This window comes from Pongo abelii, chromosome 6, assembly GCF_028885655.2.
Source record: "Pongo abelii isolate AG06213 chromosome 6, NHGRI_mPonAbe1-v2.0_pri, whole genome shotgun sequence".
NCBI lineage: Eukaryota > Metazoa > Chordata > Mammalia > Primates > Hominidae > Pongo > Pongo abelii.
Window position 1 is genome coordinate 27,013,879 of NC_071991.2, and position 25,894 is coordinate 27,039,772.

Here is a 25,894-nt window from a genome sequence, read left to right on the forward strand (position 1 = left end):
GTACAAGATGTATATCTATGCCAGCATCTGCTTCTGGTGAGGATATGAGGAAGCTTACAATTATAGTGGAAGGCAAAAAAAAACCAAACATGTCACATGGTGAAAGATGATGCGAGTATGAGGTGGAGTAGCCAGGTTCCTTTAAACAACCAGCTCTCATGTGAATTAATAGAGGGAGACCTCTATGATTACCAAGGGGATTGTGCCAAGTCATTCATGAGAGATTTGTCTCCATGATGCAAACACCTCTCATTAGGCCCCACATCCAACACTGGAGATTGAATTTCAACATGAGATTTGGAGGGCACAGAACTCTCCAGTCAAAAGCAAGAGGATACGCAATATTCTTATTTGCACCTGGTATGTTCTGTTAGAATACATAGGTCTTAGCAAATTTCAAAAGATCAGCCAGGTGCAGTGGCTCACAGGTGTACTCTCAGCACTTTGGGAGGCCAAGGTGGAAGGATCACTTGGGCAAGAAGTTTGATACCAGCCTTGGGAACACAGTGAGACCCAGTCTCTACAAATAATTAAAAATTAGCTGGGCATGGTGGGGTAGGTCTGTAGCGTCAGCCCCTCAGGAGGCCAAGGTGGAAGGATTACTTGAGTCCAGGAGGTTTAGGCTGCAGTGAGCCAAGATTGTGCTACTGCACTAGAGTCTGGGCAACAGAGTGAGAAACTCTGTGTAAAAAAAATTTAAGATGAGCAAAATCATACAGCCTATTTTTTCTAACCAAAACTGAATAAAACTAAAAACAAAAAAGGTAAAACTGGCAAATCAAAAATATATGGAAATAAACACACTTTTCCATGTATTCTTGCACAGGTCAAATAATTTAATTTAATTTAATATTTTTGCTCAAGGGTCAAAATAGTTAAGTGACAACTTAATTTGTTAAGATGTCAATATAACCCACAGTGGTGAACAAATTTAATATAATCTGTATCAAAATTCCAAAAGTATATTTATTCCTGAAATATTGTTTAAAATTTTTAAATTTTATTTTGAACTATATCTAGAGAAACACACATGAAAAACAGAGGCAATATACTTCTTAATTTTAAAACATAATAAAAAGCAACAATAACAATAACTATGTGGTATCCACACAAAGACAGACAAAGACATGATAGAACAAAATAGGGAGCTCAGCAATGAACTCTTCTGTGTATGATCAAATAATCTGCCACAAGGTTGCCATGAGCAGACAATGGAGAAAATATAATCTCTTCAACAGACAATGTTGAAAACTAGATACCTACATTGAAAAAATAAACTTGGATGCTTTAATTGCATCATATACAAAAAATATTTTAAACAAAATACTTAGACTGAAAAAAAACTAATGAAATTCTTAGAAAAAAATATAGTGGAAAGACATGACATTGGTCTTGGCACCATTTTCTTAGATATGCTATCAAATGCATGAGCAACAAAGAGAAGAACAGAAAAATTTAACTGGGCTAAACTTCAAAATTTCTGTAATCAAATAACACATTTAATAGAGTGACAGTGCCACCCAAGAAATGGGTGACAATATTTGAAAATCACATGATAAAACTTAATATTGAGAATTTATAAACAACCCCTAGAAGTAGACAACAATAATTGATTTAGAAATGGTCAAGCGAGCCAGGCGCGGTAGCTCATTCTTGTAATCCCAGAACTTTGGCAGGCCGAGGTGGGCAGATCACCTGAGGTCAGGAGTTTGAGACCAACCTGACCAACATGGCGAAACCCAATCTCTACTAAAAACACAAAATTAGCCGGGCATGGTGGCACATTCCTATAATCCCAGTTACTCAGGAGGCTGAGGTAGGAGAATCATTTGAACCTGGGAGGCAGAGGTTGCCCTGAGCCAAAATTGCCATTGCACTGCAGCCTGGGCAACAAGAGTGAAACTCAGTCTCAAAAAAAAAAAAAAAAGAAAGAAATGGACAAATGATTAAACTAAATTTTAATAAAAAAAAGATATACAAATGGGAAGAACTATTTGAAAGGTTGCATAAAATTAATAATTTATAGAAAAATGCAAAACAAAATCACCTTACATCAATTAGAATGGCCACTATAAGTTTTTTCAAAAACACCAACTATGTTGATGATGTAAAGAAATTGAAACCTATGTAAGTTGTTGATGAGAAAAAAAGATGCAGCTGTCATAAAAAATATGAATGCTCTTTGAATAATTGAAAATGAAATTATACAATACAGCAATTCTATTTATAAATCTATATCTAAAATATGCAACACAGTAAAATGAAGACATAAGAAGTATCCTGCTTGTATATCCCCCCACAGCAAGTCTCATAACCCAACCTCTAAATAAATAAATACATGGATAAAAATTAAAAAATAAAAAAGTTGTAAAAAAACTTTAAACTATATTTCAAGTCTATAGTAATGAAAACAGAATGGCATGTGCAGAAAAACGGACAACCACCAATGAAACAGAAACTACTATTCTCACACATTTTAGACATGATGAAAAAAAATTTTTTTTAATGGTTTAACATAGAGTTTCTCAAAAATATGCAGATATTAGCGTGCCCCAAAAACAATGGCAAAGCAGTCAGTCTCTCATAAGCCATAAAGAAAACTTGGGCTCACACTATGAACTTGAAGAAAGATTACGAAGCAAAAGTAGAATCCTTAGAGAATTTAAAAGCATGGGGCAGAAGGTATCCCTATCTGAGAGCAAAAGAAAAAAAATCACTCGGGCTTCTCAGAAACTCTTTCCATGGAAGCACACCTCCCCAAATCACACTTTAAGGACTGGCTTCCTCCTTGACTTTTATACCTCTCATCTGTGTCATCTGCTTCATTCACTCTCACTTACCTGGGTGTTTGGTTACCATCTCATCTCTCTTTATATTCCAAGGCTCTTTATTTTGCTCCAGACAGGTGATCAAGTCTGGCTTAGAGACAGCAATACCTGTTTTATTAAGAAAAAAAAGTAACATAAATCTTGCTGAATTCTTTAATTACCAAACTAGTATTATGCTTAGTAAAGAGGATATAATAGAAAATTCTAGAAAATTAATATTGATTCATAACAGAACTTTTTAACTATTTAGAAAATACTTTAAATTTGTAGGTCCTTAATTATTTCACTACTCAGTACTACTGAATCAAAAATTGGTGGCAGCAACTGAATTCTAAGGTGTGGGCAAGGATATTTTATGCCATGACATTTTTGGAATTGCCACTAACCTAGAGTGAAAGATACATAAGCTCAGGAAAGGGAAAAGTTCAGGTCAAGATAAAACATCTTGAGGAATTTGTTCTACACCAATGAATCCCCAAGATTTTCTTAAAATCAGAGAGCTAAAATTCACTCATGCAAAGCAGAAATTACCAAAAAACATTTTAGAAAAGAGAGAAAAGAAATATATTAGGAATTGTGTATTGAAGTTATCCTCACCCAGGGAGACCAGGTTTCTGTAGTTCTCTAACATCACATCTCTATATAAATTCTGCTGAGCATGATCCAGGCATTGCCACTCCTTCAGAGAGAATTCTATGACTACATCTCTGAATGTCAACAGTCCCTGAAAAACAACAACAACAAAAAAAAAAAACACTCATGAACACACAAACACTTACCACTTGGCCGTAGGCAGAGATTTTTATTTGACTCAAGTTAAAAAAGAGAGTAAAAAGAAGTGTTTCTCACTTATAAGAGTGACTAAAATTATTCAATGATAATTTTTAACACTGAAGTATTCTCTAACTCTGAGAAAAGAGGATAGCATATGATCCACAATACCACTGTAGATATGATACTTTTCTGGATGATAAATTATTAAATTAAGGGCATCAATATGAACATGTCTATTTTTTTTCTTTTCTTTTTTGTTTTTTTTTTTTCCATTTGGAAACCAAGTCTCACTCTGTTGCCCAGGCTGGAGTGCAGTGGCATGATCTCGGCTCACTGAAACCTACACCTCCTGGGTTCAAGCGATTCTCCTGCCTCAGCTTCCCAAGTAGCTGGGACTACAGGTGTGAGCCACCATGCGTGGCTAATTTTTGTATTTTTAGTAGAGATGGGGTTTCTCCACGTTGGCCAGGCTTGTCTTGAACTCCTAACCTCAGGTGATCCATCCACCTCGGCCTCCCAAAGTGCTGGGATTACTAGCGTGAGCCACCGCACCTGGCCTAAATTTAATTATAAAGAAACACCAGTTTTATGCAAAGTTGAAGATACAGATAACTTCCCTGTTCTGTAATTTTTAATAGTAACATTAAGTAGCCTTTCTTTAGCACCCTAGAGAGCAAGTATCTCTTAATAGGTTTTTTCAGAACTTTCTGGGTAATAAGTGTCATCCTGTTTATGTCAGCATTTTCTAAATCCTGTTCTGCATGGAACTAATAGAGCACACAGATGAAACTTCAACAAGACATGTTTCACTTTTCATTAATATCCAAAGACAGCTGTGTTTCCTCAGTAAAAATCTTGAGTATTTACACCTTCTCATGTTCAACAGCTACAATGGGAACATTTTAAATATCGCAGGTCATAAATTTGTGGTGAGAATTCTGCATGGCATACAAAAATCCAAGATGAAGAAAATATCTAGAAGGCTATGGTATGGCCAGGCACGGTAGCTCACGCCTGTAATCCCAGCACTTTGTGGGGCCAAGGCGGGTGGATCACTTGATGTCAGGAGTTCGAGACCAGCCTGGCCAACATGGTGAAACCCTGTCTCTACTAAAAATACAAAAATTAGCTGGGTGTGGTGGTGGGCACCTGTAATCCCAGCTACTAGAGAGGCTGAGGCAGGAGAATCGCTTGAACCCGCAAGACGGAGGTTGCAGTGAGCCGAGATTGTGCCATTTCACTCCAGCCTGGAGGACAAGAGTGAAAACTCGGTCTCAAAACAAACAAACAAAACAAAACAAAATAAAAACAACAAAAAAAGACTATGCTATACAGAAAAATTTTTTTTTCAGAACCCCTGGACTATCATACAAATAGCAAAAAATAATTGAAACAAACTTATTAGGTATAAACAGCACAAGCAGAGAAGTAAACATTTGCATGTTCCGAACACATGGCATTCCAAAAGGCAGAATGGACGCTGCATTTTTTTTTTTTTTTTTGAGACAATCTTGCTCTGTCGACCAGTCTGGAGTGCAGTGGTGCAATCTTGGCTCACTGTAACCTCCACCTCCCAGGTTCAAGCAATTATCCTGCCTCAGCCTCCTGAGTAGCTGAGATTACAGGTGTGTGCCACCACGCCCAGCTAATTTTTGTATTTTTAATAGAGACGGACTTTCACCATGTTGGTCAGGCTGGTTTCGAACTCCTGACCTTGTGATCCACCCGCCTCAGCCTCCCTAAGTGTTGGGATTATAGGCGTAAGCCACCACGCCCGGCCCGCACACTGCTCTTGATCTGAGACATGCTCACCTGAGAAAAAGTGATTTTTTTTCTTTTCCTCCTCTTTCTCTGAAATGTATTTTCAGATAAGATGCTCTGGACATATCAAACCTGCATCTTGAGAATATGCCTTTAAAGCACAACCTATTCACCTGCTACCACCACACACACCCACGGGCAGAAAGACCGAGGCTTGCAGAAAACATTCACCCATTTTTGTTGTTTATAACTGAAAAGATTTAAGAGCAATGAGAGAACAATGAGCTTCTCCATAACTAATAAAATATAAGTTTCTTTTTCCCTGCCCTCCCTTCCTTTGATGCAAAGGTTGAACTAAACTCTCCTGAATGTATCTTGAACCCCTCAAGTTTATATATATAAATCACTTGGTAATCTTGGCCCTGCTTTATGCAAAGTGATTCTGCAGGGCCCAAAAGGGTCCAGGAATGGGCTTTTTCAACATGTCCCCTGTAAATGCTGATTGTGCTTTCCCAGACACATTATTAGCATTAGCGAGAGAAAGCAGGCACAGCTGAGTCCCTTACACCCACCACATTTGTCACAATATAAATACTTCCGGTACAAATAAAGACAACCAATCTCCACCCTGAAATATTATATTTTTTGTTGGCTTTTTTAAGTTTACAGAGAAAACAGAAGGCAGCAATATCTGAGTAGGTCTGCACCTGGGAAATGTGTACACATATACTAATAAAATGTTTATTAAGCAGGTACTATGTGCTCAGGAGCATGTCACAGAATACTGTGCTGGGAGTAACACACAATGTGATTTAATTTTCATAGTACTCTGGGAGTTGCTATTAAGCGTTGAATAATTTTTAGCATTTAGATTAAGAGCACAGCATTTTTATTTATTCTTATGTTTCTCTATCATTAATTTTTAAAAGAAAATATATAGAATAAATCAATACAAAAAACATCCAAAATGATACAATTACATAAAAATTGAATAATCAACTTCCAAATGGCTATTTTGTAAATAATGAAATTAAGGCAGAAATAAAAAAAGTTTTGAAACTAATTAGAGCTGAAATACAACATACCAGAAGCTCTGGGTCACAGCTAAGGCAGTGTTAAGAACAAAGTGTATAACACTACACATCCACATCAAAGAGTTAGAAAGATCTCAATTTACAAACCTAATGTAATAATTAAAAGAATTACAAAAGTAAGAGCAAACTAACTTCAAAGCTAGCAAAAGACAAGAAATAACCAAAATCATATCTGAAATGAAGAAGGTGAGACATAAATAACTATAAAAAGTTTAACGGGCCAGGCACAGTGGCTCACGCCTGTAATCCCCACACTTTGGGAGGCCGAGATGGGCAGATCATGATGTCAGGAGTTCGAGACCAGCCTGGCCAACATGGTGAAATCCCGTCTCTACTAGAAATACAAACATTAGCTGGGCATGGTGGAGGGTGCCTGCAATCCCACCTACTCAGGAGGCTGAGACAGGAGAATTGCTTGAAACCAGAAGGCGGAGTTTGCAGTGAGCTGAGATCACGCCACTGCACTCCAGCCTGGGTGAAAGAGTGAAACTCTGTCTCAAAAAAAAAAAAAAAAAAAAAAAAAGTTCAATGAAACCAGAAGTTGATTCTATGAAAAAATTAATAAGATAGATAAAATACTATATTAATGAAGAAAAAAGACATAATTCAAATAAACACACTGAGACTAAAAAGTCCAAAAACAACAGATGCTTGTGAGGTTGTGAAGAAATGGAATGCTTATAACATTGCTGGTGAGCGTATAAATTTGTTTAACCATTGAGAAAAGCAGTTTGGGAATTTTTCAATAACCTGAAAATAGAATTACCATTTGACCCAGCAATCCTACAATTGGGAATATAACCAATGAATGTAAGTTATTCTACCATAAAGACACATGTGCACACATGTTTATTACAGCACTATTCACAATATGAAAAACAAGACATAAACCTCTATGTCTTCAATGGTAGATTGGATAAAGGAAATGTGGGATGTACACACCATGAAATATGATGCAGCTATAAGAAAGAAAAACATTATGTCCTTTGCAGCAACATGAATGGAGCAGGAGACTGTTATTTTTAGAAAACTAGTGCAGGAACAGAAAACCAAATACTGTATGTTGTCACTTATAAGTGGGAGCAAAATAATGAGAACACGTGGACACAAATAAGAGAACAGACACTGAGGCCCAGTTCAGCGTGGAGGGTCAGAGGATGAAGAAAATCAGAAAAAAAATCTATTGGGTACTATGCTTAGTACCTGAGTGATAAAATGATCTGTAGACAAAAACTTCATGATATGATTTTACCTATATAACAAACTTGCACATGTACTCTTGAATCTAAAATAAAAGGTAAAAGAAAATTCTGCCGGGCGCGGTGGCTCACACCTGTAATCCCAACCCTTTGGGAGGTTGAGGCAGGCAGATCACCTGAGGCCAGGAGTTCGAGACAAGCCTGGCCAACATGGTGAAACCCTGTCTCTATTAAAAATACAAAATTTAGCCAGGCGTGGTGGCATGCACCTATAATTCCAGCTACTCAGGAGGCTGAGGCAGGAGAGTCTCTTGAACCTGGGAGGCGGAGGTTGCAGTGAGCCGAGATCACGCCACTGTACTCCAGCCTGGGTGACAGAGCAAGACTCCGTCTCAAAAAAAAAAAAAAAAAAAAAAAACATTCATGGGTGGGAAAGAGTGCAAGGTAAATGACAGGACTGGTTTGTGCTACAGACAGTGGCCCATGTGGGGCTATACTCTGATTTAGTCCTGTGTCATGCAGGCAGATTAGACTATGATCAAGTGGCACAGATCCCTACATCGGTGGAGGAAACAGGTTGCTGCTGCAGATTCAGTGGCTGGGGTTGGGGATATGCCAGGAAACTTGTAGGCACATTAATGGGATTTTGGCAAGAAGCACTAAAAGCAAAAGCACTGTGGTGGAATACTTGAGGGTGATACCTAGTCCTGGGAGGGGTGTGGACGCATCAATGTCTAGTGGGTCTGTCTGTGAATGTGTGAGAATCATGTGGTGGTAGCGGTGAAAGAAGGAGGTCTGTTATCAGAATTCCTTTTCTCTAAGTTTTTAGTCCCCTTTCACCCTGAGAGGAGACCTAGAATCACAGGACAATGTGCAGTGTGACAGCCTGTGTGCAGGAGAACAGAGCCTCACCTTACCAGACACCCAGAGTCCTCCTCCGGGCCAGGCCTCTGTAATATCTCTTTTCTGACACCAAATCTGTGGAGTTTGCTAACCAGGAAGCAATTTTTTTTTTCCTTTTTCCACTCTGTTGCCCAGGCTGGAGTGCAGTGGCACAATTTCAGCTCACTGCAACCTCCACCTCCTGGGTTCAAGTGATTCTCCTGCCTCAGCCTCCCGGGTAGCTGGGATTACAGGCACCCATCACCACGCTTGGCTAATTTCTGTATTTTTGGTAGAGATGGGATTTCACCATGTTGGCCAGGCTGGCAACAAGCAATTTTTTAACACCAACTTATTGTCTAACATTTCCATCTTGATACCACCCAGAGTCAGCACAGACCATAATTCAGAGCTCAGTCTCATCATATTGCCCTTACTGCATATGCCTGTCACAAATCCCAGGGACCCATCTATGCTTCTCAGCTACTGTCTGTAAATTGGGGACTCCCATAATCTCCCTCAAGTTCAATAATTTGATAGAGATACTCACAGAATTCTGAAAAATCCTGTACTTATGTTAACCAGTTTACTATAAAACATGCAACCAAGAAACAGTGAAATGGAAAAGATGTATAAGACAAAAAAAAAAAATGTTGGGGAAGATGGGGCATATAGATGATCTTGGTAAATGGCTGTGATTACTAAAATTCTCCAGCCTGGCATGATGGCTCATGCCTATAATCCCAGCACTTTGCGAGGCTGAGGTGGGTGGATCACCTGAGGTCAGGAGCTTGAGACCAACCTGACCGACATGGAGAAAACCCATCTCTACTAAAAAAACAAAAAATTAGACGTGGTGGGCCTGTAATCCTAGCTACTTGGGAGGCTGAGGCAGGAGTATTGTTTGAACCTGGAAGGTGGAGGTTGCAGTGAGCTGAGATCGCACCACTGCATTCCAGCCTGGGTGACAGCAAGACTTTGTCTCAAAAAAAAAAAAAAAAGTAATAATAAAATAAAACAAAATAAAATAAAATTCTCCATCCTTTGTGGTCTTCAGCAACAGCTTAATAGAAACATTCTCCCCATTATGACTTAGATAGTGTTGTATTTTCTCACTTATCACATAGCCAGACATAGACTCTGCAAATTTCTACTTTTCTTTTTTTTTTTCTAACAAAACAGTGATAATTTTTATTAACTTGCTAGAATAATTCTTTTAAAATGACAACATTACTGAATTGTATTTTACATATCATAAAAATCCCTCTTTTCTGCTAAATACTTTTCTTCAGTGGTCAAAACAAAATACATCTTAATCAACTTTGTATCATTTTTCTTTTTTCCCAGGGCTTCTGACCTTTGAGCTACTTTCGGTCTAAGCCAACACACAACCCCATTTTCTCTTTCCTTAAAAACATGCTGTCTTCAGGGTAAAACATTCTCTGATCTAGAATCTAATTTTGCCCCCTTCTATCATACCATTCTTACTCCACCTTCTTTCTAAATATGTTTGCTATTCTCTGTGAAAGAAAGTCCTTGTCTGCCTAAACATTGATATCCTTAAAAATCTTATACCTGGTAATTTTTTCTGTTGTTGGGATTCAGAACTTATTACCTAAATCTGATTTTGTTTTATTTTACAAAGTCTAGAAACTGCCCCAAAACAGCAACACCTTTATTTTCAGTAAGGTCTTTCCAATTCCCATCTATTCTAACTCTAACTGCATCTGCCTGTGGGTCCCCAGCTTTCCTGGGCTCTGTTGCTCATCTCAGTATAAAGGCTTCTTCCATGGCTGAGGTGAGCAGGCTGGGACATCTGCAGGAGAGGCTCCCTAGAAAGAACTCACTAGGCCTTCATTAACCTCCTTTTGCAGACTCAATATTGCCCTTAGCTTGGAGTTACAGGGCTCAGGCTTTAATTTCCAAGTCAGAGATGTTCACTTAGTTTTTGAAACAAAGTGTTAGATAAATTCAGAAAAATTACTGAAACACAGTTTATACAAAAGGGAAAAAATTTGAAGGTGCTTATACTTTATAGCTCAATGAGAAAAGCAAAAGTATCTCTCTCTTTCAAACAATACACATATCATTTTCTTATTTCCGTAACAGGACATTCTGTAATTACTACTATGACCAAATTCCTAGAAGGTGTGCAGTCCCATCTCATAAACTTTAGCACAAAATTCAGAAATCAAGATAACAGAGCCAGGAGCAGTGCCTCTTGCCTGTAATCCCAGCATTTGGAGAGGCCCAGGCGGCCGGATCACCTGAGGTCAGGAGTTCGAGACCAGCCTGGCCAACATGGCAAAACCCCGTCCCTACTAAAAATACAAAAATTAGCCGGGTGTGGTGGCAGGTGCCTGTAATCCCAGCCACCTGGGAGGCTGAGGCAAGAGAATCACTTGAACCCAGGATTCGGAGGTTGCAGTGAGCCAAGATCATGCCACTGCACTCCAGCCTGGGCAACAGAGTGAGACTCCGTCTCAAAAATAAAAATAAAAATAAGATAACAGGATGTAGAACGGAAGTATTTACTGTCACATATTAATTTTGCAAAAAGAGACACTGATGTTTTGATGAATCTATGTAATTCCCCAGTTATCTACCACATTTTCTTGTGCAAATGTATTCATTTCCGACAGCCATAATGGAAGAGACATTTTTCATATTATTTCCCTTGGTAATATTCGCAAAGCTAAGCCTTAGAATACTGTGTGAAATCATGCAGCCAAAAAATAACACACCTGAGAAAACTTCTATGCTCACTCTGAAAAACAAAAGGGTAAATGCAAATTTTTAATAAACAGAATACATGACTAAATTTTTTTTTCTGAAACTCATCTCTTTCATGACCTTTGTAAATATTGTCTTACATATTGAGCTCTACTGATAAAATGCAATTTACAGTTAACTAACGTAAGTTGAAAGAAGTGAAAATATCTTTTCAAGGTGACCAACCCAGGGAGTGGCAGTGCTGACTGGAACACAGACACATCTGACTCGTGTCAAGTCAAGCTATCTAATCACTTGAGAGAGTCTCCCACGTGCATCCTGCTCACTGAAATGCTCAATGACAACCATTCCAGGAGACACTGCGCCGTGCCTTGGTGAGTTCCCTAGGTGCAATTACTTTGAGATTCTTGCACCATCTTATTGGGGTCAGTTTTTCTTGTCTTTAGAAATAGCTTTTTTTTTCCCTTCACAAATCTGACAGAATCTAGAGGGCAGAAATTACTTCTGTGTTTTCCCTCAATATCAGCATATGATTGGCTGACTAGCAATGTGTCTCCATGAAATGCAAGCTGAGTTGGGTAAAGACAATTTTAATGTCGCAAGGGATTAGCTTTTTATAGGAAAAGTATACTAGGAGATTGCTCACAGCCCCAAGGCATTCATTTGCTCTCTTCTCTTGAAAGGCTACACTTCATATCGTGTGCTGTTCTCTAAAAGAAAATAACTCAGGAGATGATATTCACTAGACACTTCAGCAGACACGGCCAAGGTGGGTTGATATTCACTAGACACTCTGGCAGACATGGCCACGGTGGGTATCTTGGTTTATCCCAAAGCAGTACTAAGACCCAGTACCAGGAAAAACCTAAAGTGTGGCTGAAGAAACACTACCCTGTAGGGTTTCCCCCCAAAAAACTCAACCCACACATTATGATAAGACGTCTGAGCTTGGAAAAGACAAAAGAAGAGGCACATAGATTTTTTACAATACAGTGTCAGAGGATTACTCTCTGCCTTTTCTCTTTTCTTTTTTTTTTTTTTTGAGACATGGTCTTACTCTGTTGTCAGGGCTGGAGTGCAGTGGCATGATCTTGGCTCACTGGAACATCCATTTCCTGGATTCAAGTGATTTTCTTGTCTCAGCCTCCTGAGTAGCTGGGATTAGAGGCGCCCACCACCACACCTGGCTAATTTGTTTGTATTTTTAGTAGAGATGGGGTTTCATCATGTTGGCCAGGCTGGTTTCTAACTCCTGACCTCAAGTGATCTGCACCTTGGTCTTCCAAAGTGTTAGGATTACAGACGTGAGCCACTGCGCCTGACCTCTGCTTTCTTCTTATGTGAAATATTTATAAACGGGAAACTTTTTTTTACAAAGCATTGAATGACACTCTTTAAGTGTCATCCAATGACTTTAAAAAAAATAATTAGTGTTAAGTACTGTGTCTGAAACATACAAGAAAGGACAAATAGGTAATAATGTGAGTTAGAAAGAAAAGTTGGCATTTGGGAATGTCAGATGGAACTGGAAATTTAATATTTTACTGCAAGCCAGTTAGTCTGTGAGAACAGGGAAACTGACTTAAGACCTTGTTTAAGACATGGTTGCGGCCCGGTGTGGTGGCTCATGCCTGTAATCCCAGCACTTGGGAGGCCAAGCAGGCTGATCATCTGATGTCAGGCGTTCGAGACCAGCCTGGCCAACATGGCGAAACCCCATGTCTACTAAAAATACAAAAATTAGCTGGGTGTGGTGGTGCAGGCCTGTAATCCCAGTTACTCAGGAGGCTGAGGCAGGAGAATCACTTGAACCAGGAAGGCGGAGGTTGTAATGAGGCGAGATCGAGCCACTGCACTCCAGCCTGGGTGACGGAATGGGGCTCCGTCTCAAAAAAAAAGAAAAAAAAAAAGACACAGTTGAAAAATGCAGGCTGCCTGCAATAGCTTATTCCTGTAATCAGAGCACTTTAAGAGACAAAGGCGGCCAGATCACTTGAGGCCAGGAGTTTGAGACCAGCCTGGCCAACATGGCAAAACTCTATCTTTACTAAAAATACAAAAATTAGCCGGGCATGGTGGTGGGTACCTTTAATTCCAGTTACTCAAGAGGCTGAGGCAGGAAAATCACTTCAACCCAGGAGGTGGAGGTTGCAGTGAGCTGAGATCACACCACTGCACTGCAGCCTGAGCAACAGAGCAAGACTCTGTCTCAAAAAAAAAAAAAAAAAAAAGCAAGGGAAAGCCAGTTTCCTGTAGAGTATAAAAATATTTAAACAGCAGGCAATTAGTCTAAGGTGGATTGATTTTTCTCAGCTCTCACTTAAAAAAAAAAAATCTAACTCAAATGTATCTCTTATGGCCAGGGGCAGTGTGGCTCACGCCTGTAATCCCAGCACTTTGGTAGGCCGAGAAGGGCAGATCATTTCAGGTCAGGAGTTCGAGACCAGCCTGGCCAACATGGTGAAACCCCATCTCTACTAAAAATACAAAAATTAGCCAGGCACGGCGGCGGGCACCCATAATCCCAGCTACTTGGGAGCCTGAGGCGCGAGAACTGCTTGAACCCAGGAGGCAGAGGTTGCAGTGAGCCAAGATAGTGCCATTGCACTCCAGTAAGGACAACAGAGCAAGACTCCCTCTCAAAAAAAAAAAAAAAAATTGCATTTCTTGGAAATTACTATATTGAAGAAAAAAATTCAGGCCTAGTCAACCACAGACTGCTAATTAATCTGTGATGACATAGCCAAGACATTTTCACCTGGATCTTACAAATAAGGAAACTACATAACTTTACCAAAGCAGTTACTGAATTTGGTTTGCTTCATCATGCAACTTAGACTTCTTCAAGTCTCTCCCATGGACCACAACCCACAAACCATAGCTGGGCGCTCTATGATTCTTGAATCACATTTTGATCAAATTGTCTAATATTTTTACAGTGACTTCCATACATTTCTAAAAGGAAAAATGAGGAACTAGGGACCCCAGGGACCACAGCTCTTTCCACTTATGAATCCCACACCCTGAGTCGGGATTCTCCCCTGATGACTTTCCCATCCCTGTACAGTCTGGGTGAGATGAGGCCCTGGGAGTGCAGAGCTGCCCAGAGAGGCCTCCAGCCCCGGGCAAAGCCACTGCGGAGGAAAAAGAATTCCCAGGGTCCCAGCCGCTGGCCCAGGCACCATCTTATGGCTCGAGGGGACTAACAGCCCACCTGGGCCGAGGAGGATTTGGGTCCTCAGACTCCGGAGCTGACTGCGAGGAAGTTTGGGTCCTGCTACAGCCACTTTCAGCCGGTTCCAACCAGCCCCCACCCCTCTCTCACGATGACAGACCCAGCACTCACCATTTCTCGGCTTCCAGGGGATCCCGGTCTTTTAGCCATAAATCTGCGGATACCTGCAGAACACAAGGCCACAGTGGCTTGGCCTCTAGGAACAGAGGACGCAGAGCAGTGAAGAGAAGAACTGGAGCTCTGGACGCAGAGAAACACAAAGGACCCGGAAAATTACGGAAGCGTCCTGTTCTCTCCAGCTGCATGCCTGATTGTACAGTTTCTAATATATGGCCCCTGATTGGATAAGGTTTCAGGACCCACCCTTCACGCCTTGAGTGATGAAAAATGTGATCAGACACTGGGCTAAACAAAGCAAAAATAACAGGCTAGGCTGCAGCCTTTACAGCCAAGCCTTTTTCCCTGATCTGAGCCAGGCCAACCTTAGAGGACATTTGCATTTAACCTTGTATATAACATCATATGCATTTATAAAGGATATATAATATAGTTATTCATAAACTGAAAAAATATAATGACAATTATTTTAAAATTTCAGATTTTATGACCTTCCTTGCTGCGGATCCTTTGCAGTGTTATGGTTTGGCTCTGTGGCTCCACCCAAATCTCATCTCAAATTGTAATTCATGGCCAGGCGTGGTGGCTCAGGCCTGTAATCCCAGCACTTTGGGAGGGCGAGGCGGGTGGATAACGAGGTCAGGAGTTGGAGACCAGCCTGGCCAATACGGTGAAACCCTGTCTGTACTAAAAATACAAAACTTAGCCAGGGTGGTGGCGGGCGTCTGTAGTCCCAGCTACTCAGGAGGCCGAGGCAGAAAAATCGCTTGAACCCAGGAGGTGGAGTTCGCAGTGAGCCGAGATCGTGCCACTGCACTGCAACCTGGGCAAAAGAGCCAGACTCAGTCTCAAAAAAAAAAAAAAAAAATTGTATTTGCCACATGTCAGGGCAGAGACCAGGTGGGAGGTGATTGGATTATTAGCGGGGATTATCCTCATGCTGTTCTTGTGATAGTAAGGGAGCTCTCAAGATATTTTAAAATGTGGCATGTTCCCCAACCCCGGTTCTCTCTCTTTTTCCACCGAGTAAGATATGCCTTGCTTTCCCTTCACCTTCTGTCATGGTCCTGATTGTAGGTTTCCTGAGGATTCCTCAGCTATGTAGAAGTATGATTCAATTAAACCACTTAAAGAAAAACTATGCAGTCTGAGGTATTTGTTTATAGCAGTGTGAAAATGGACTAATACATGCAGGCAGCCTGAGATTTCAAAAAGGAGGCAATCCTCTGCAGTAAAATATGAGCCACATGTAAATTTTGAATTTTCTAGTAGCCAAATTAAAAAGTAAAAAAAAAAAAAAAATGGTAGGGCCGGGCACAGTGGCTCACGGTTGTAATCCCTGCACTTTCAGAGGTGCACTTTCCACCACCTGAAGTCAGGAGTTTGAGATCAGCCTGGCTAACATGGCAAAACCTCATCTCTACTAAAAATACAAAAATTAGCCAAGCATGGTGACAGACACTTGTAATCCCAGCTATTTGGGAGGCTGAGGCAGGAGAATCGCCTGAACTCAGGAGGCAGAGGTTGCAGTGAGCCGAGATCGTGCCACCGCACTATAGCCTGGTGACAGAGCGACTGTCTCAAAATAAAAAAGAAAGAAACAGGTGGAATAACAAGTGGAATTGATTGTAACAATTTAATCAGTTCAATATATCCAAAATATTATTTTAATATGTGATTAGTATGTAAGGGTTAATAAAGCATATACATTTTTAAAGCTAAATATTTTAATGTGACCTTGTATTTTACCTTTCTAGCACATTGCAGTTCAGACCAGCCACATTCCAGCACTCTGTGGCCATGTCAGAGGCGTTTGAACCAGAGCAACCGCATCTGAAATAGGTGCTGGGTGAAATGGGGCTGAGACCTACAGGACTGCATTTCCATGAGGTCAGGCATTCTAAGTCACAGGATAAATAGGAGATGGGCACAAGATACAGTTCACAAAGACCTTGCTGATAAAACAGTTTGCAGTAGAGAAGCCACAAAAATCCACCAAAACCAAGATGGGAATGAAAGTGACCTCTGATTGTCCTCACGGATCGTTACACGCTAATTATAAAGCATTAGCATGTGAAAGACATTCCCACCAGCGCCATGACAGTTAACGAATGCCATGGCAACATCAGAAAGTTACTTTATATGATCTAAAAAGAAGAGAAACGCTCAGTTCTGGGAATTGCCCATCCCTTTCTTGCAAAACTCATGAACAATCCACCCCTTGTTTAGTATATAATCAAGAAATAACTGTAAGTATTTTTAGTTGAGCAGCCCACACTGCTGCTATGTCTAAGGAGTAGCTATTCTTTTATTCCTTTACTTTCCGAATAAATTTGCTTTTGCTTTGCACTGCAGACTCACCCAAAATCCCTCCCTTCCTCCCTTCCTTCCTTCCTTCCTCCCTTCCTTCCTTCCTTCCTTTCTCTTTCTTTTCTTTCTTTCTTTTGACAGAGTCCTGCTCAGTCACCCAGGCTGGAGTGCAGTGGCACCATCTCGGCTCATTGCAACCTCTGCCTCCTGGGTTCAAGAGATTCTCCTGCCTCAGCCTCTGGAGGAGCTGGGATTACAGGTGCACACCACCATGCCCAGCTAATTTTTGTATTTTTAGTAGAGATGCGGTTTCACCATGTTGGCCAGACTGATCTCAAACTCCTGACCTCAAGTGATCTGCCCGCCTTTGCCTCCAAAGTGCTGGGGTTACAGCCATGAGCCACCACCCCCAGCTCTGCATTCTTTCTTGTACGAGATCCAAGAACCCACTCTTCAGTTCTGGATTGGGACCATTTCTGGAATCTTCTTTTCAGTGAATCACAAAAGGATGATACTAAGGAAACCCCCAAACCAAAGGAAATAGACTGAATCGCCAATTGGCTAACTTTTTGTAAGTGATGGCACACCCGGGTAAAGAATGGGATTGGGTTAATAGCCCAATTTAGGGGAGTTAGAGTGTCTCCTAAGACAGATAAGATAAAAGGTCCCTTTTAATAAAAGGCAAGAACACTTGACGAAACTTGTATTTGAGGTGCAACTTAGAAAGGTTAGTCTTTCCTAAGATTTAGGGGGTGAGAGGCTCCTCTCAGTTAAGTCCCTCTCAGCTAAGATTAGATTTGGCATTATGGATTGTTAACCACTATTGCCTTTGTGTGTGTTTGTTTGTTTGTTTTGAGATGGAGTCTCGCTCTTGTTGCCCAGGCTGGAGTACAATCGTGAGATCTTGGCTCACTGCAACCTCTGCCTCCCAGGTTCAAGCGATTCTCCTGCCTCAGCCTCCTGAGTAGCTGGGATTACAGGCACCCACCACCACACCCAGATAATTTTTGTACTTTTAGTAGAGGCAAGGTTTCACCATGTTGGCCAGGCTGGCCTCAAACTCCTGACCTCAGCCGATCCACCACCTCGGCCTCCCAAAGTACTGGGATTACAGGCATGAGCCACCATGCCCGGCCTTGTCTTTGGATTAATCTGCCTTGCATTTTTTGCTGATGGCTGTGGCTGACAGAATTAGATGAGTACAGGATCATGGAACAAGGGGAGCTTTTTCCTCCCTAAAGTGGGAAACTTGAGAGCAGATGCCAAAAAAGATTCTTTCACAACCAACAAGCGATCACCTAAACTTTTGATTCAATGCGTGGGTCTTTCTCTAGTTTTCCTGAGCTCCTCAACTTTCCTGCCCTACCATAAGCAATGCTTTCTTTCTCTCTTTCTCTCTCTCTCTCCCTTTCCTATCTTTTCTGTTACTCTGGGTCACCATCTTCCCCAAAGATCACATGTTGAAACTTCTGGTCAGAAGTCCCTGAAACAGGCCGGGCATGGTGACTCATGCTTGTAATCCTAGAACCTTGGGAGGCCGAGGCAGGTGGATCACATGAGTTGGGGGGTTCAAGACCAGCCTGGCCAACATGGCAAAACCTTGTCTCTACTAAAAATACAAAAATTAGCCAGGGTGGTGGTGGGTGCCTGTAGTCCCAGCTACTCAGGAGGCTGGGGTGGGGAGAACTGCTTGAACTTGGGAAGCAGAGGTTGCAGTAAGCCGAGATCGCACCACTGCACTCCAGCCTGGAGGACAGAGCGAGACTCCATCTCAAAAAGCTAAAAAACAAAGAAACAAAAAAGAAGTCCCTGAAACAAACAACAAAATTGATGAAGTTTCCCTCTTGTTTTATGTTCTTGGGAGCTTGACCTTGTAGCCATGTGGCAGTATTTTCTCTTTGTTTCTACCATCCAGCATATAGAAATTTTGAAATTTATGTTATAGTTATCCATAAAAGTGATCTTGAGCAGTAAACAACCTTTGCAAGCTCAAAATTGGCTGCTGGAGGCTTCTTCTGGGAGACTCCAATGGAGACTGCTCAGTGCCGTAGCTCAGTAGCTGGGCTTTGCTGTCTCACAGTGGCAGCCCGAGTTCAGGGTTCAGTTTCTGGCTTAGGAAATGAGTCGTTTGTGATTTGATATCTGCGTGAATATTTGCGGATTCGCTTTCCCTCCACGAACCATCCTGAATTTTCCTTTCTCTGAGCTACCTTTGAAGATTCTAGATTTTGTAAAAAGTGCTTGCCATCTTTTTGAAAATACCTTGTACACTTGTGTTTAGGTTCATAACCGTAGTAAAGGTTATTGGTTTCAGGAGGCTGAGGTTGCAGTGAGCCGCATTTGGCCACTGCACTCCAGCCTGGGCGACAGAGAGAGAATCCGCCACAAAACAAACAAACAAACAAACAAAAATATAACATTGATTTCACCTGGGAGGTGATGTTAGTAAAGTTCAAAAGTCAGAAATATTGGCAGTTTGGCATGGCTAAAGTCAAGTAATTAGAGAATTAAATCATTTTTTAAAAAAGAGCATCATGGTTAAAAGTCAGCTTAATTATTATTACTATTATTATTATTTTGTGAGATGGAGTCTCGCTCTGTCACTCAGGGTGGAGTGCAGTGGCACAATCTTGGCTCACTGCAACCTCCACCTACCGGGATTAAGCAATTCTCCTGCCTCAGCCTCCCAAGTAGCTGATATTGCAGGTGCCCACCACCACACCTGGCGAATTTTTGCATTTTTAGTAGAGACCAAGTTTCACCATATTGGTCAGGCTGTCCTCGAACTCCTGACGTCATGATCTGCCCGCCTCAGACTCCCAAAGTGCTGGGATTACAGGCTTGAGCCACCATGTCTGGCCCAAAAGTCAACTTAATTAATCGCAGATATTCAAGCTCTAACAGCCTGGAACTCCTTGGAAAAAACAGAGGAGGTGCCACAATATGCATTTTGGGTGCAACTCACAGGAGATATTGACTCTGATCCTGAAGTTGGGCATTTGAGAGATTGTAAATTGTATCTCTGGACCTTTTCACAACGTGATTGTGACGTATACCTTCACTCAGTATCTGACTGATTTTTCTCTTTTGCCTAGGCCCCACCTACAGTTTAGATTGTGAAATATACTTAGATTGAGCGCCTAGATAATGTGACTTTCCTGCCTGGGCTTTGCCCTCCCGGGGTATTGTGACATTTCTGAGCCAATCACCTAGGCAATGTGACTCTCCCTTTCTGCCTGGGCCAGTCCACAGGGGTTACTGTGAGATATCTTTAGGCCCATCACCTTTGTTATGTGACTCTTTTTTGCCTTGAATCTGTTTACAGGAGAAATGGTTACATATCACTGGGCCCATCACCTAGATGGTGTGACTGTCTTCTGCCTGGAACATGTTTACAGGGTGGATTGTGACATTGCTTTTCCTAGCACCCAGGAGATGTGACTTTTATTGCCAGGACCCTGCCTATAGTAAAAATATTGACATATCGCTGGCCCAGCACCTAGTTGATGCGACTCTCCCTCCTAGTCTCTGCCCACAGGTGGGATGGTCACACATTAGGCCCAGCTGACAGGTATAATGAAGACTCGCATATGCGAACCCAGCCAATAGAAGAGATTTTAACTCTTCTAGCTAGGCTTAGACAAACAGGTAACGATCTGGGCCTTCTACATGTGCAAAGATCACACCATATATCACACTCATGCGTATTCTATAAAGTCTTTGGGTGATATAAAGAGTGTCATATCAGGGTCCAGCACAGAGGTAAAATTGTGACTCTTACAGGCACACCCAGCTGACAATTAAAATTGTCTCCCTCACACATTGACAAAACTTACTGGTGAGGTCCTGACTCTCATATGACAACACAATACACAGTTAGAATATTGGCCATCCAATGTGGATCTGGCCAAAGGTCAGGTGGTGAGTCATAGCTGGACCCAGCTTACAGGCCCAGCAATGACTCTTATACCCGGACCCTGCTAATAGGAGAGGTGTTGACTCGCATAGCTGGGTTTAAGCCAAAAAATAAAATTCTGGCTTTTCTACTTAAAAAAAAAAATCACAGGTGATTACAACACGTATGCATATTGTCTAAAGCCCTCAAATGGGACACAGAGTGTTATAGTAGGACCCAGCACAACACTGAGGTTGTGACTATTGTATGCACATTCAGCTGACTGTTAAAATTGTCACCTTTACTTAGGGAGAGAGCAAAATATTTCCTGAATCTCACTGACAGATACAGTCCACAGTTGGGATCATGCCTGTCACGTGTGGATTGAGCCACAGGAGGGATATTGACCAATTTCTGTAACCGGATTATAGGAACAAAAATGACCCCCTTACCTGGACCTAAAAATTGGAGAGATGTTGACTCTCACTCCTGGGCTTAGGGCAATGGGCGTGATCCTACATTTGGGATTGTAACAAAAACCTGGGCAAGCACAAAGGTCTCGAAGCAGATTGTGAGTCTCACGTGTGCCATATAAAACCCGCAGGTGGTACAGAGAGTGTCATAACAGGGACCAGCAAACAGGTGAGATTCTGACTCTCATATGCACACCTGGCTGACAGTAAGAATTGTCACCCTCTCACATGAACACAGCCTTCGTAAAATGTCCTGAATCTCACACTCAGAGGCAGTCAAAAGTTGGAATTGTGACTTTCAGACGTGAATGCAGTCCACAGGTAGAATGGTGACTCTCACACCAAGATTCAGCACCCCCGTGAGGCTGTGACTCCCCTACTGGGACACTGTTTATAAGTGAGGTTCGGGCTCTTATGCATAGAGCCAGTGCACTGTTGAGGTTGTGACTCAAGTATTTAAACACATATCCCAAGATATGTTGACTGTCATAAGTGAAGCCAGCACATTTGTGGGGTTTTAAATCTTATCCTTAAACCTTTCTGCAGGTGTGATTGTGACATATACCTTTTCCCAACATCTGATTAATTTTACTCTATTGTCTGGGCCCAGTGTACTGTTGAGATTGTAACATATACCTGGGCCATGCACAAAATTTATGTTCCTCTTCTGCATGAGCCTGGTCCTCAGGAGAAATTACAGTATATCTCTGGGCCAGTCATCAAAGTGAAGTGAGTCTCTTTTTCAGCCTGGGTCCTGTCCTTAGTTGGGATTGTGACCTATCACTGGACCTTTAACCCAAATGATATAACTCTTTATCCTGGGTTCTAATTACAGAAGGCATTGTGGAATATCTCTAGACCTATCACCCAGGTGATGTGACTCTTCTTTCCTGCCTGAACCCTGCCCGCAAGAGGCATTGTGACATATCACTGGCCCCAGCTTCTAGGTGATGTAACTGTACTGCCTTGGCCCTGCCCATAGGGGGTATTGTGACATATCGCTGGGCCCACCACCTAGGTGATATGACCCTCCTGAATTGCCCCTGCACTAAGGGGAGATTTTGACCCTGCTCAAAGTGGCAATTTTGACATACCTCTGGCCAGCACCCAGGTGATGCAACCCTTGTGCCTGCTCTGTCTCCACAGTTGGGATTGGGAAATACACATGGGCACAGCTTACAGGTAGAATCATGATTCATACCTGAAGATATTTTGACTCTTTTAGTTAGTCTTAGGGCAAAAACTAAGGTTCTGGGTCTTCAACTTGTAGGATGGCCAGAGACTACTATGACTTGCATGCACATTGTATGAAGCCCTCAAGTGTATGGCACTACAGAGTGCCATAATAGAGCCCAGCACACACGGAAAATTGTGGCTGTTGTATGCAAACTCAGACAAAAGTAAGGATTATCACCCTTCCACATTAACAGAACCCACTGTTAAGGTTCTGAATCACACACCAAGAGCCAGTAGAGTTGGAATTGTGAATCTCATACATCAATCCAGTCGACAGATGAGACGATAACACCAAGTCCAGGATTTAGAACACCTGGGGGCTGTGCTTCCCCTATCAAAACACAGTCTGTTGGTGAGATTTGGGCTCTCATCCATTGATTTAGTCGACTGTTGTGATTGACTTGCATAGTTGAACTCAATCCACAAGAGGTGTTGACTCTTATACCTTTACCTGGAAAATGTCCCAGATTGTGAATTTCTGCTATTGACTGGGTCCAGGTATTAGTTCCATTACTGTTCCTGTGAGCTGGGTTCAAAAATGAGTCACTGTCTCACCTGGGGCTGCATCTACATATGACAGTCACAATTCCAAGTCTGGATTGCATTTATGTGTGAGATTTAGGAGCTCACCAGTGACCACTGACTACGTGTGAGGGTGACAATTCTATCAGCTGGATGTGCATATGAGAGTCACAATGTCACCTTTGTTCTGGGTCCTGTTATGACACTGTATCACATGTGGGCTTCATACAATATGCCTCAGTATCATAATACACCATGTCCTTTATTTAAGTAGGAGACCCAGGACCTTGCCTGTTGCCCTAAGCCTAGATATCAGAGTTAAAATCTGTTCTCTTAGCTGGATCCAAGTATGAGAGTCATCATCTCACCTTTGAGCTGTGACCATGTATGTGTCACAATTTCACCTGTGGGCAGGAACCAGACATAAGAGTCGTATCACCTGGGTGCTGGGTAAGTGATATGCCATAATTCTTACTTTGGGAAGAGTCCAGGCAACAGAGGAGAGACACATCACCTTTATAATTGGCCAAGTGATGGGTGAAAATCCTCTCTGAGAGCAGGGCCCATTCAGGAGGGTCATATCACCTAGCCGCTTGGCCAAGCAATATATCACAATGCCCCCTTTGCACAGGGCCAACACAGTACAGTTCCATGACCAGGGAGCTGGTTCCAGCTATATGTCACAATTCCTTTTGTGGAAAGTGTCCAGTTAGAAGAACAGAGTCACATCACCTAGGCAATGGGCCTAGAGAGATGCCACAATGCCACTTGTGGGCTGGGCCCTGGGGGAAGAATAACTTCACCCAGTACTGGGCCCAGCAATATGTTGTGATGACAACTGTAAAACAGTTCCAGGCAAGAGAGGAGAATCACATCATCATGATGACAAGCCAAGAAATATTTCACAATCCCCCCTGTGCACACGTCCCAGGCAGAAGACCCGAATTACCTTTTTACTTAGGCCAGTAATGTCACAATGCTTCTTCGGGGCAGGGCACAAACAAGATAGGACAGTCATGTCATTAAGTGCTAGGCTTGGTGATATGTCGTAACCTTACCTGTGGGCAGGGTCCAGGCAGGAAAGAAGATTTACATCACCTAGGTGCTCAGTGAAGAGATATATTACAATTCCTTTGAAGGAAGTGGCCAGACAAAATAGTCACATCACCTAGGTGCTTGGCCCAGGTATAAGTCACAAGATATCTGTGTGTTGAGACCAGAAGGACTATCAAATTACTAAGGTTCTAGGTAGAAGTGCATGTCACAATGACACCTGCAGGAAGGCCCAGGAATGGGACTCCCAATTACCCACATTTCCCCACTCCAGGTGTAAGAGTCAACAACTCCTGAGACTTAGGTCCAAGTACATAAGTCACAATCTCAATAGTGGATTGCTTCCTCTCATGAGAGCCCCAATCCCTTCTCCAAGCTGTGTCCCAGTAGGGGTGTCACAACCTCAATGGTGTGCTGAATCCTGGTTGGAGTGTCCCCACTTCGCTTGTGGACTGGATCTGCATATGAGAGTCACAATTACAACTCTTAACTGCCCCTGGGTTTGAGATTCAGAACCTCAATCATGAGCTGTGTACACATGGGCATGTGACAATTTCTACTTTTGGCTGTGTGTTCCTACAAGACTCTCAATCTCACCTGTGTTCTGGGCCCTGTATGAGACTCTCTGTACCACCCATGGGGTTTATTGGATACGCACAGGTGTCATAATCCTCTGTGATTGTCATACAAGTAGAAGACCCAGGACCTTACCCATGGCCCTAGGCCTATGAGAATCTAAATCTCTCTCTTTGGCTGGGCCTATGTGTAATACCTGTAAGCTGGGTCAAAGTATATGTCACCATCTCAACTGTGGGGATGCACGGGCAGGTGCAGTGAGAGCTGAGATGGGAGGAGGGTTTTGATGTCCTCTGTAGGATGTAATTGCTATTGTTTTGGGGCTGTTTTTAGATATTGTCAAATAAAATAAATTTATATGTAGGTATGAAATAACTTTATTCTAAAGTAGTGTTGTGGCTGGGCACAGTGGCTCATGCCTGTAATCCCAGCACTTTGGGAGGCCAAGGCAGGTGGATCACTTGAGGTCAGGTGTTCAGGACCAGTCTGGTCAACATGGTGAAACCCTGTCTCTACTAAGAATACAAAAATTAGCTAGGCGTGGTGGTGGGCACCTGTAATCCCAGCTACTCGGGAGGCGAAGGCAGGAGAATCGCTTGAACCCTGGAGGCACAGGGTGCAGTGAGCCAAGATCGCACCACTGCACTCCAGCCTGGAGTGAGTGAGACTCTGTTTCAAATAAAATTAATAGTGTTGCAATGGGGGAAGCACCAAACATAATATCTACATACGTCTCAAAGTTAGGCTGAAAAGGGCTGTCATTCACACGGAGGAGCAAGACAGATTAGAAAGAAGGTGGGAGAGGAGGGCAGAATGGAGGGTGGAAAAATCAATGCAATAGAGAATGTCGCACCCTGAAGTCAGCCTGTTCTTGGGAGGGACATGAAGAGGGGTTGTATGTTTGCTCAGACTGGAGGTGGAGCAGAGTCCAGGGGTCTGGCGGAAAGATAAAAACTTAAGCAAAGTTTGCTTAACAGGTATTTTCTTGTGAACCCTGAAGACAAAATTATTTAATTGTGTGTGAAGAACAATGGTAATGATCCTGACCATCAGTCACAATGGTAAGGATCTTTCTTTGCAGTAAGTTGTTCTTACAGAACACAAAGCATTAGAGAGTTTTCTTAATTGTAGCTATTTACAACATCTTCAATTAGCCAGGTGTAGTGGCTAATCCACCCTCGTCTTTAATTGTGTGTGAAGAACAAT

General features: G+C 42.1%; 2 protein-coding genes across 3 annotated transcripts in view; both read right to left on the reverse strand.

The window, feature by feature from the left end:
* The window catches only part of LOC100436015 (zinc finger protein 736), a 308,914-nt gene that overhangs the window by 93,159 nt on the left and 189,861 nt on the right, over positions 1-25,894 (reverse strand). The window lies entirely within an intron of this gene.
* The window catches only part of ZNF679 (zinc finger protein 679), a 35,747-nt gene that overhangs the window by 4,279 nt on the left and 5,574 nt on the right, over positions 1-25,894 (reverse strand). Inside the window, exons 2-4 of the mRNA XM_054560533.2 lie at positions 14,618-14,746; positions 3,426-3,552; positions 2,841-2,936 (exon numbers count right to left, since the gene is read on the reverse strand). Of these exons, the coding sequence (XP_054416508.1) occupies positions 2,841-2,936; positions 3,426-3,552; positions 14,618-14,656 (262 nt within the window). The 5' untranslated portion in view covers positions 14,657-14,746. The remainder of the gene's footprint in view (positions 1-2,840; positions 2,937-3,425; positions 3,553-14,617; positions 14,747-25,894) is intronic.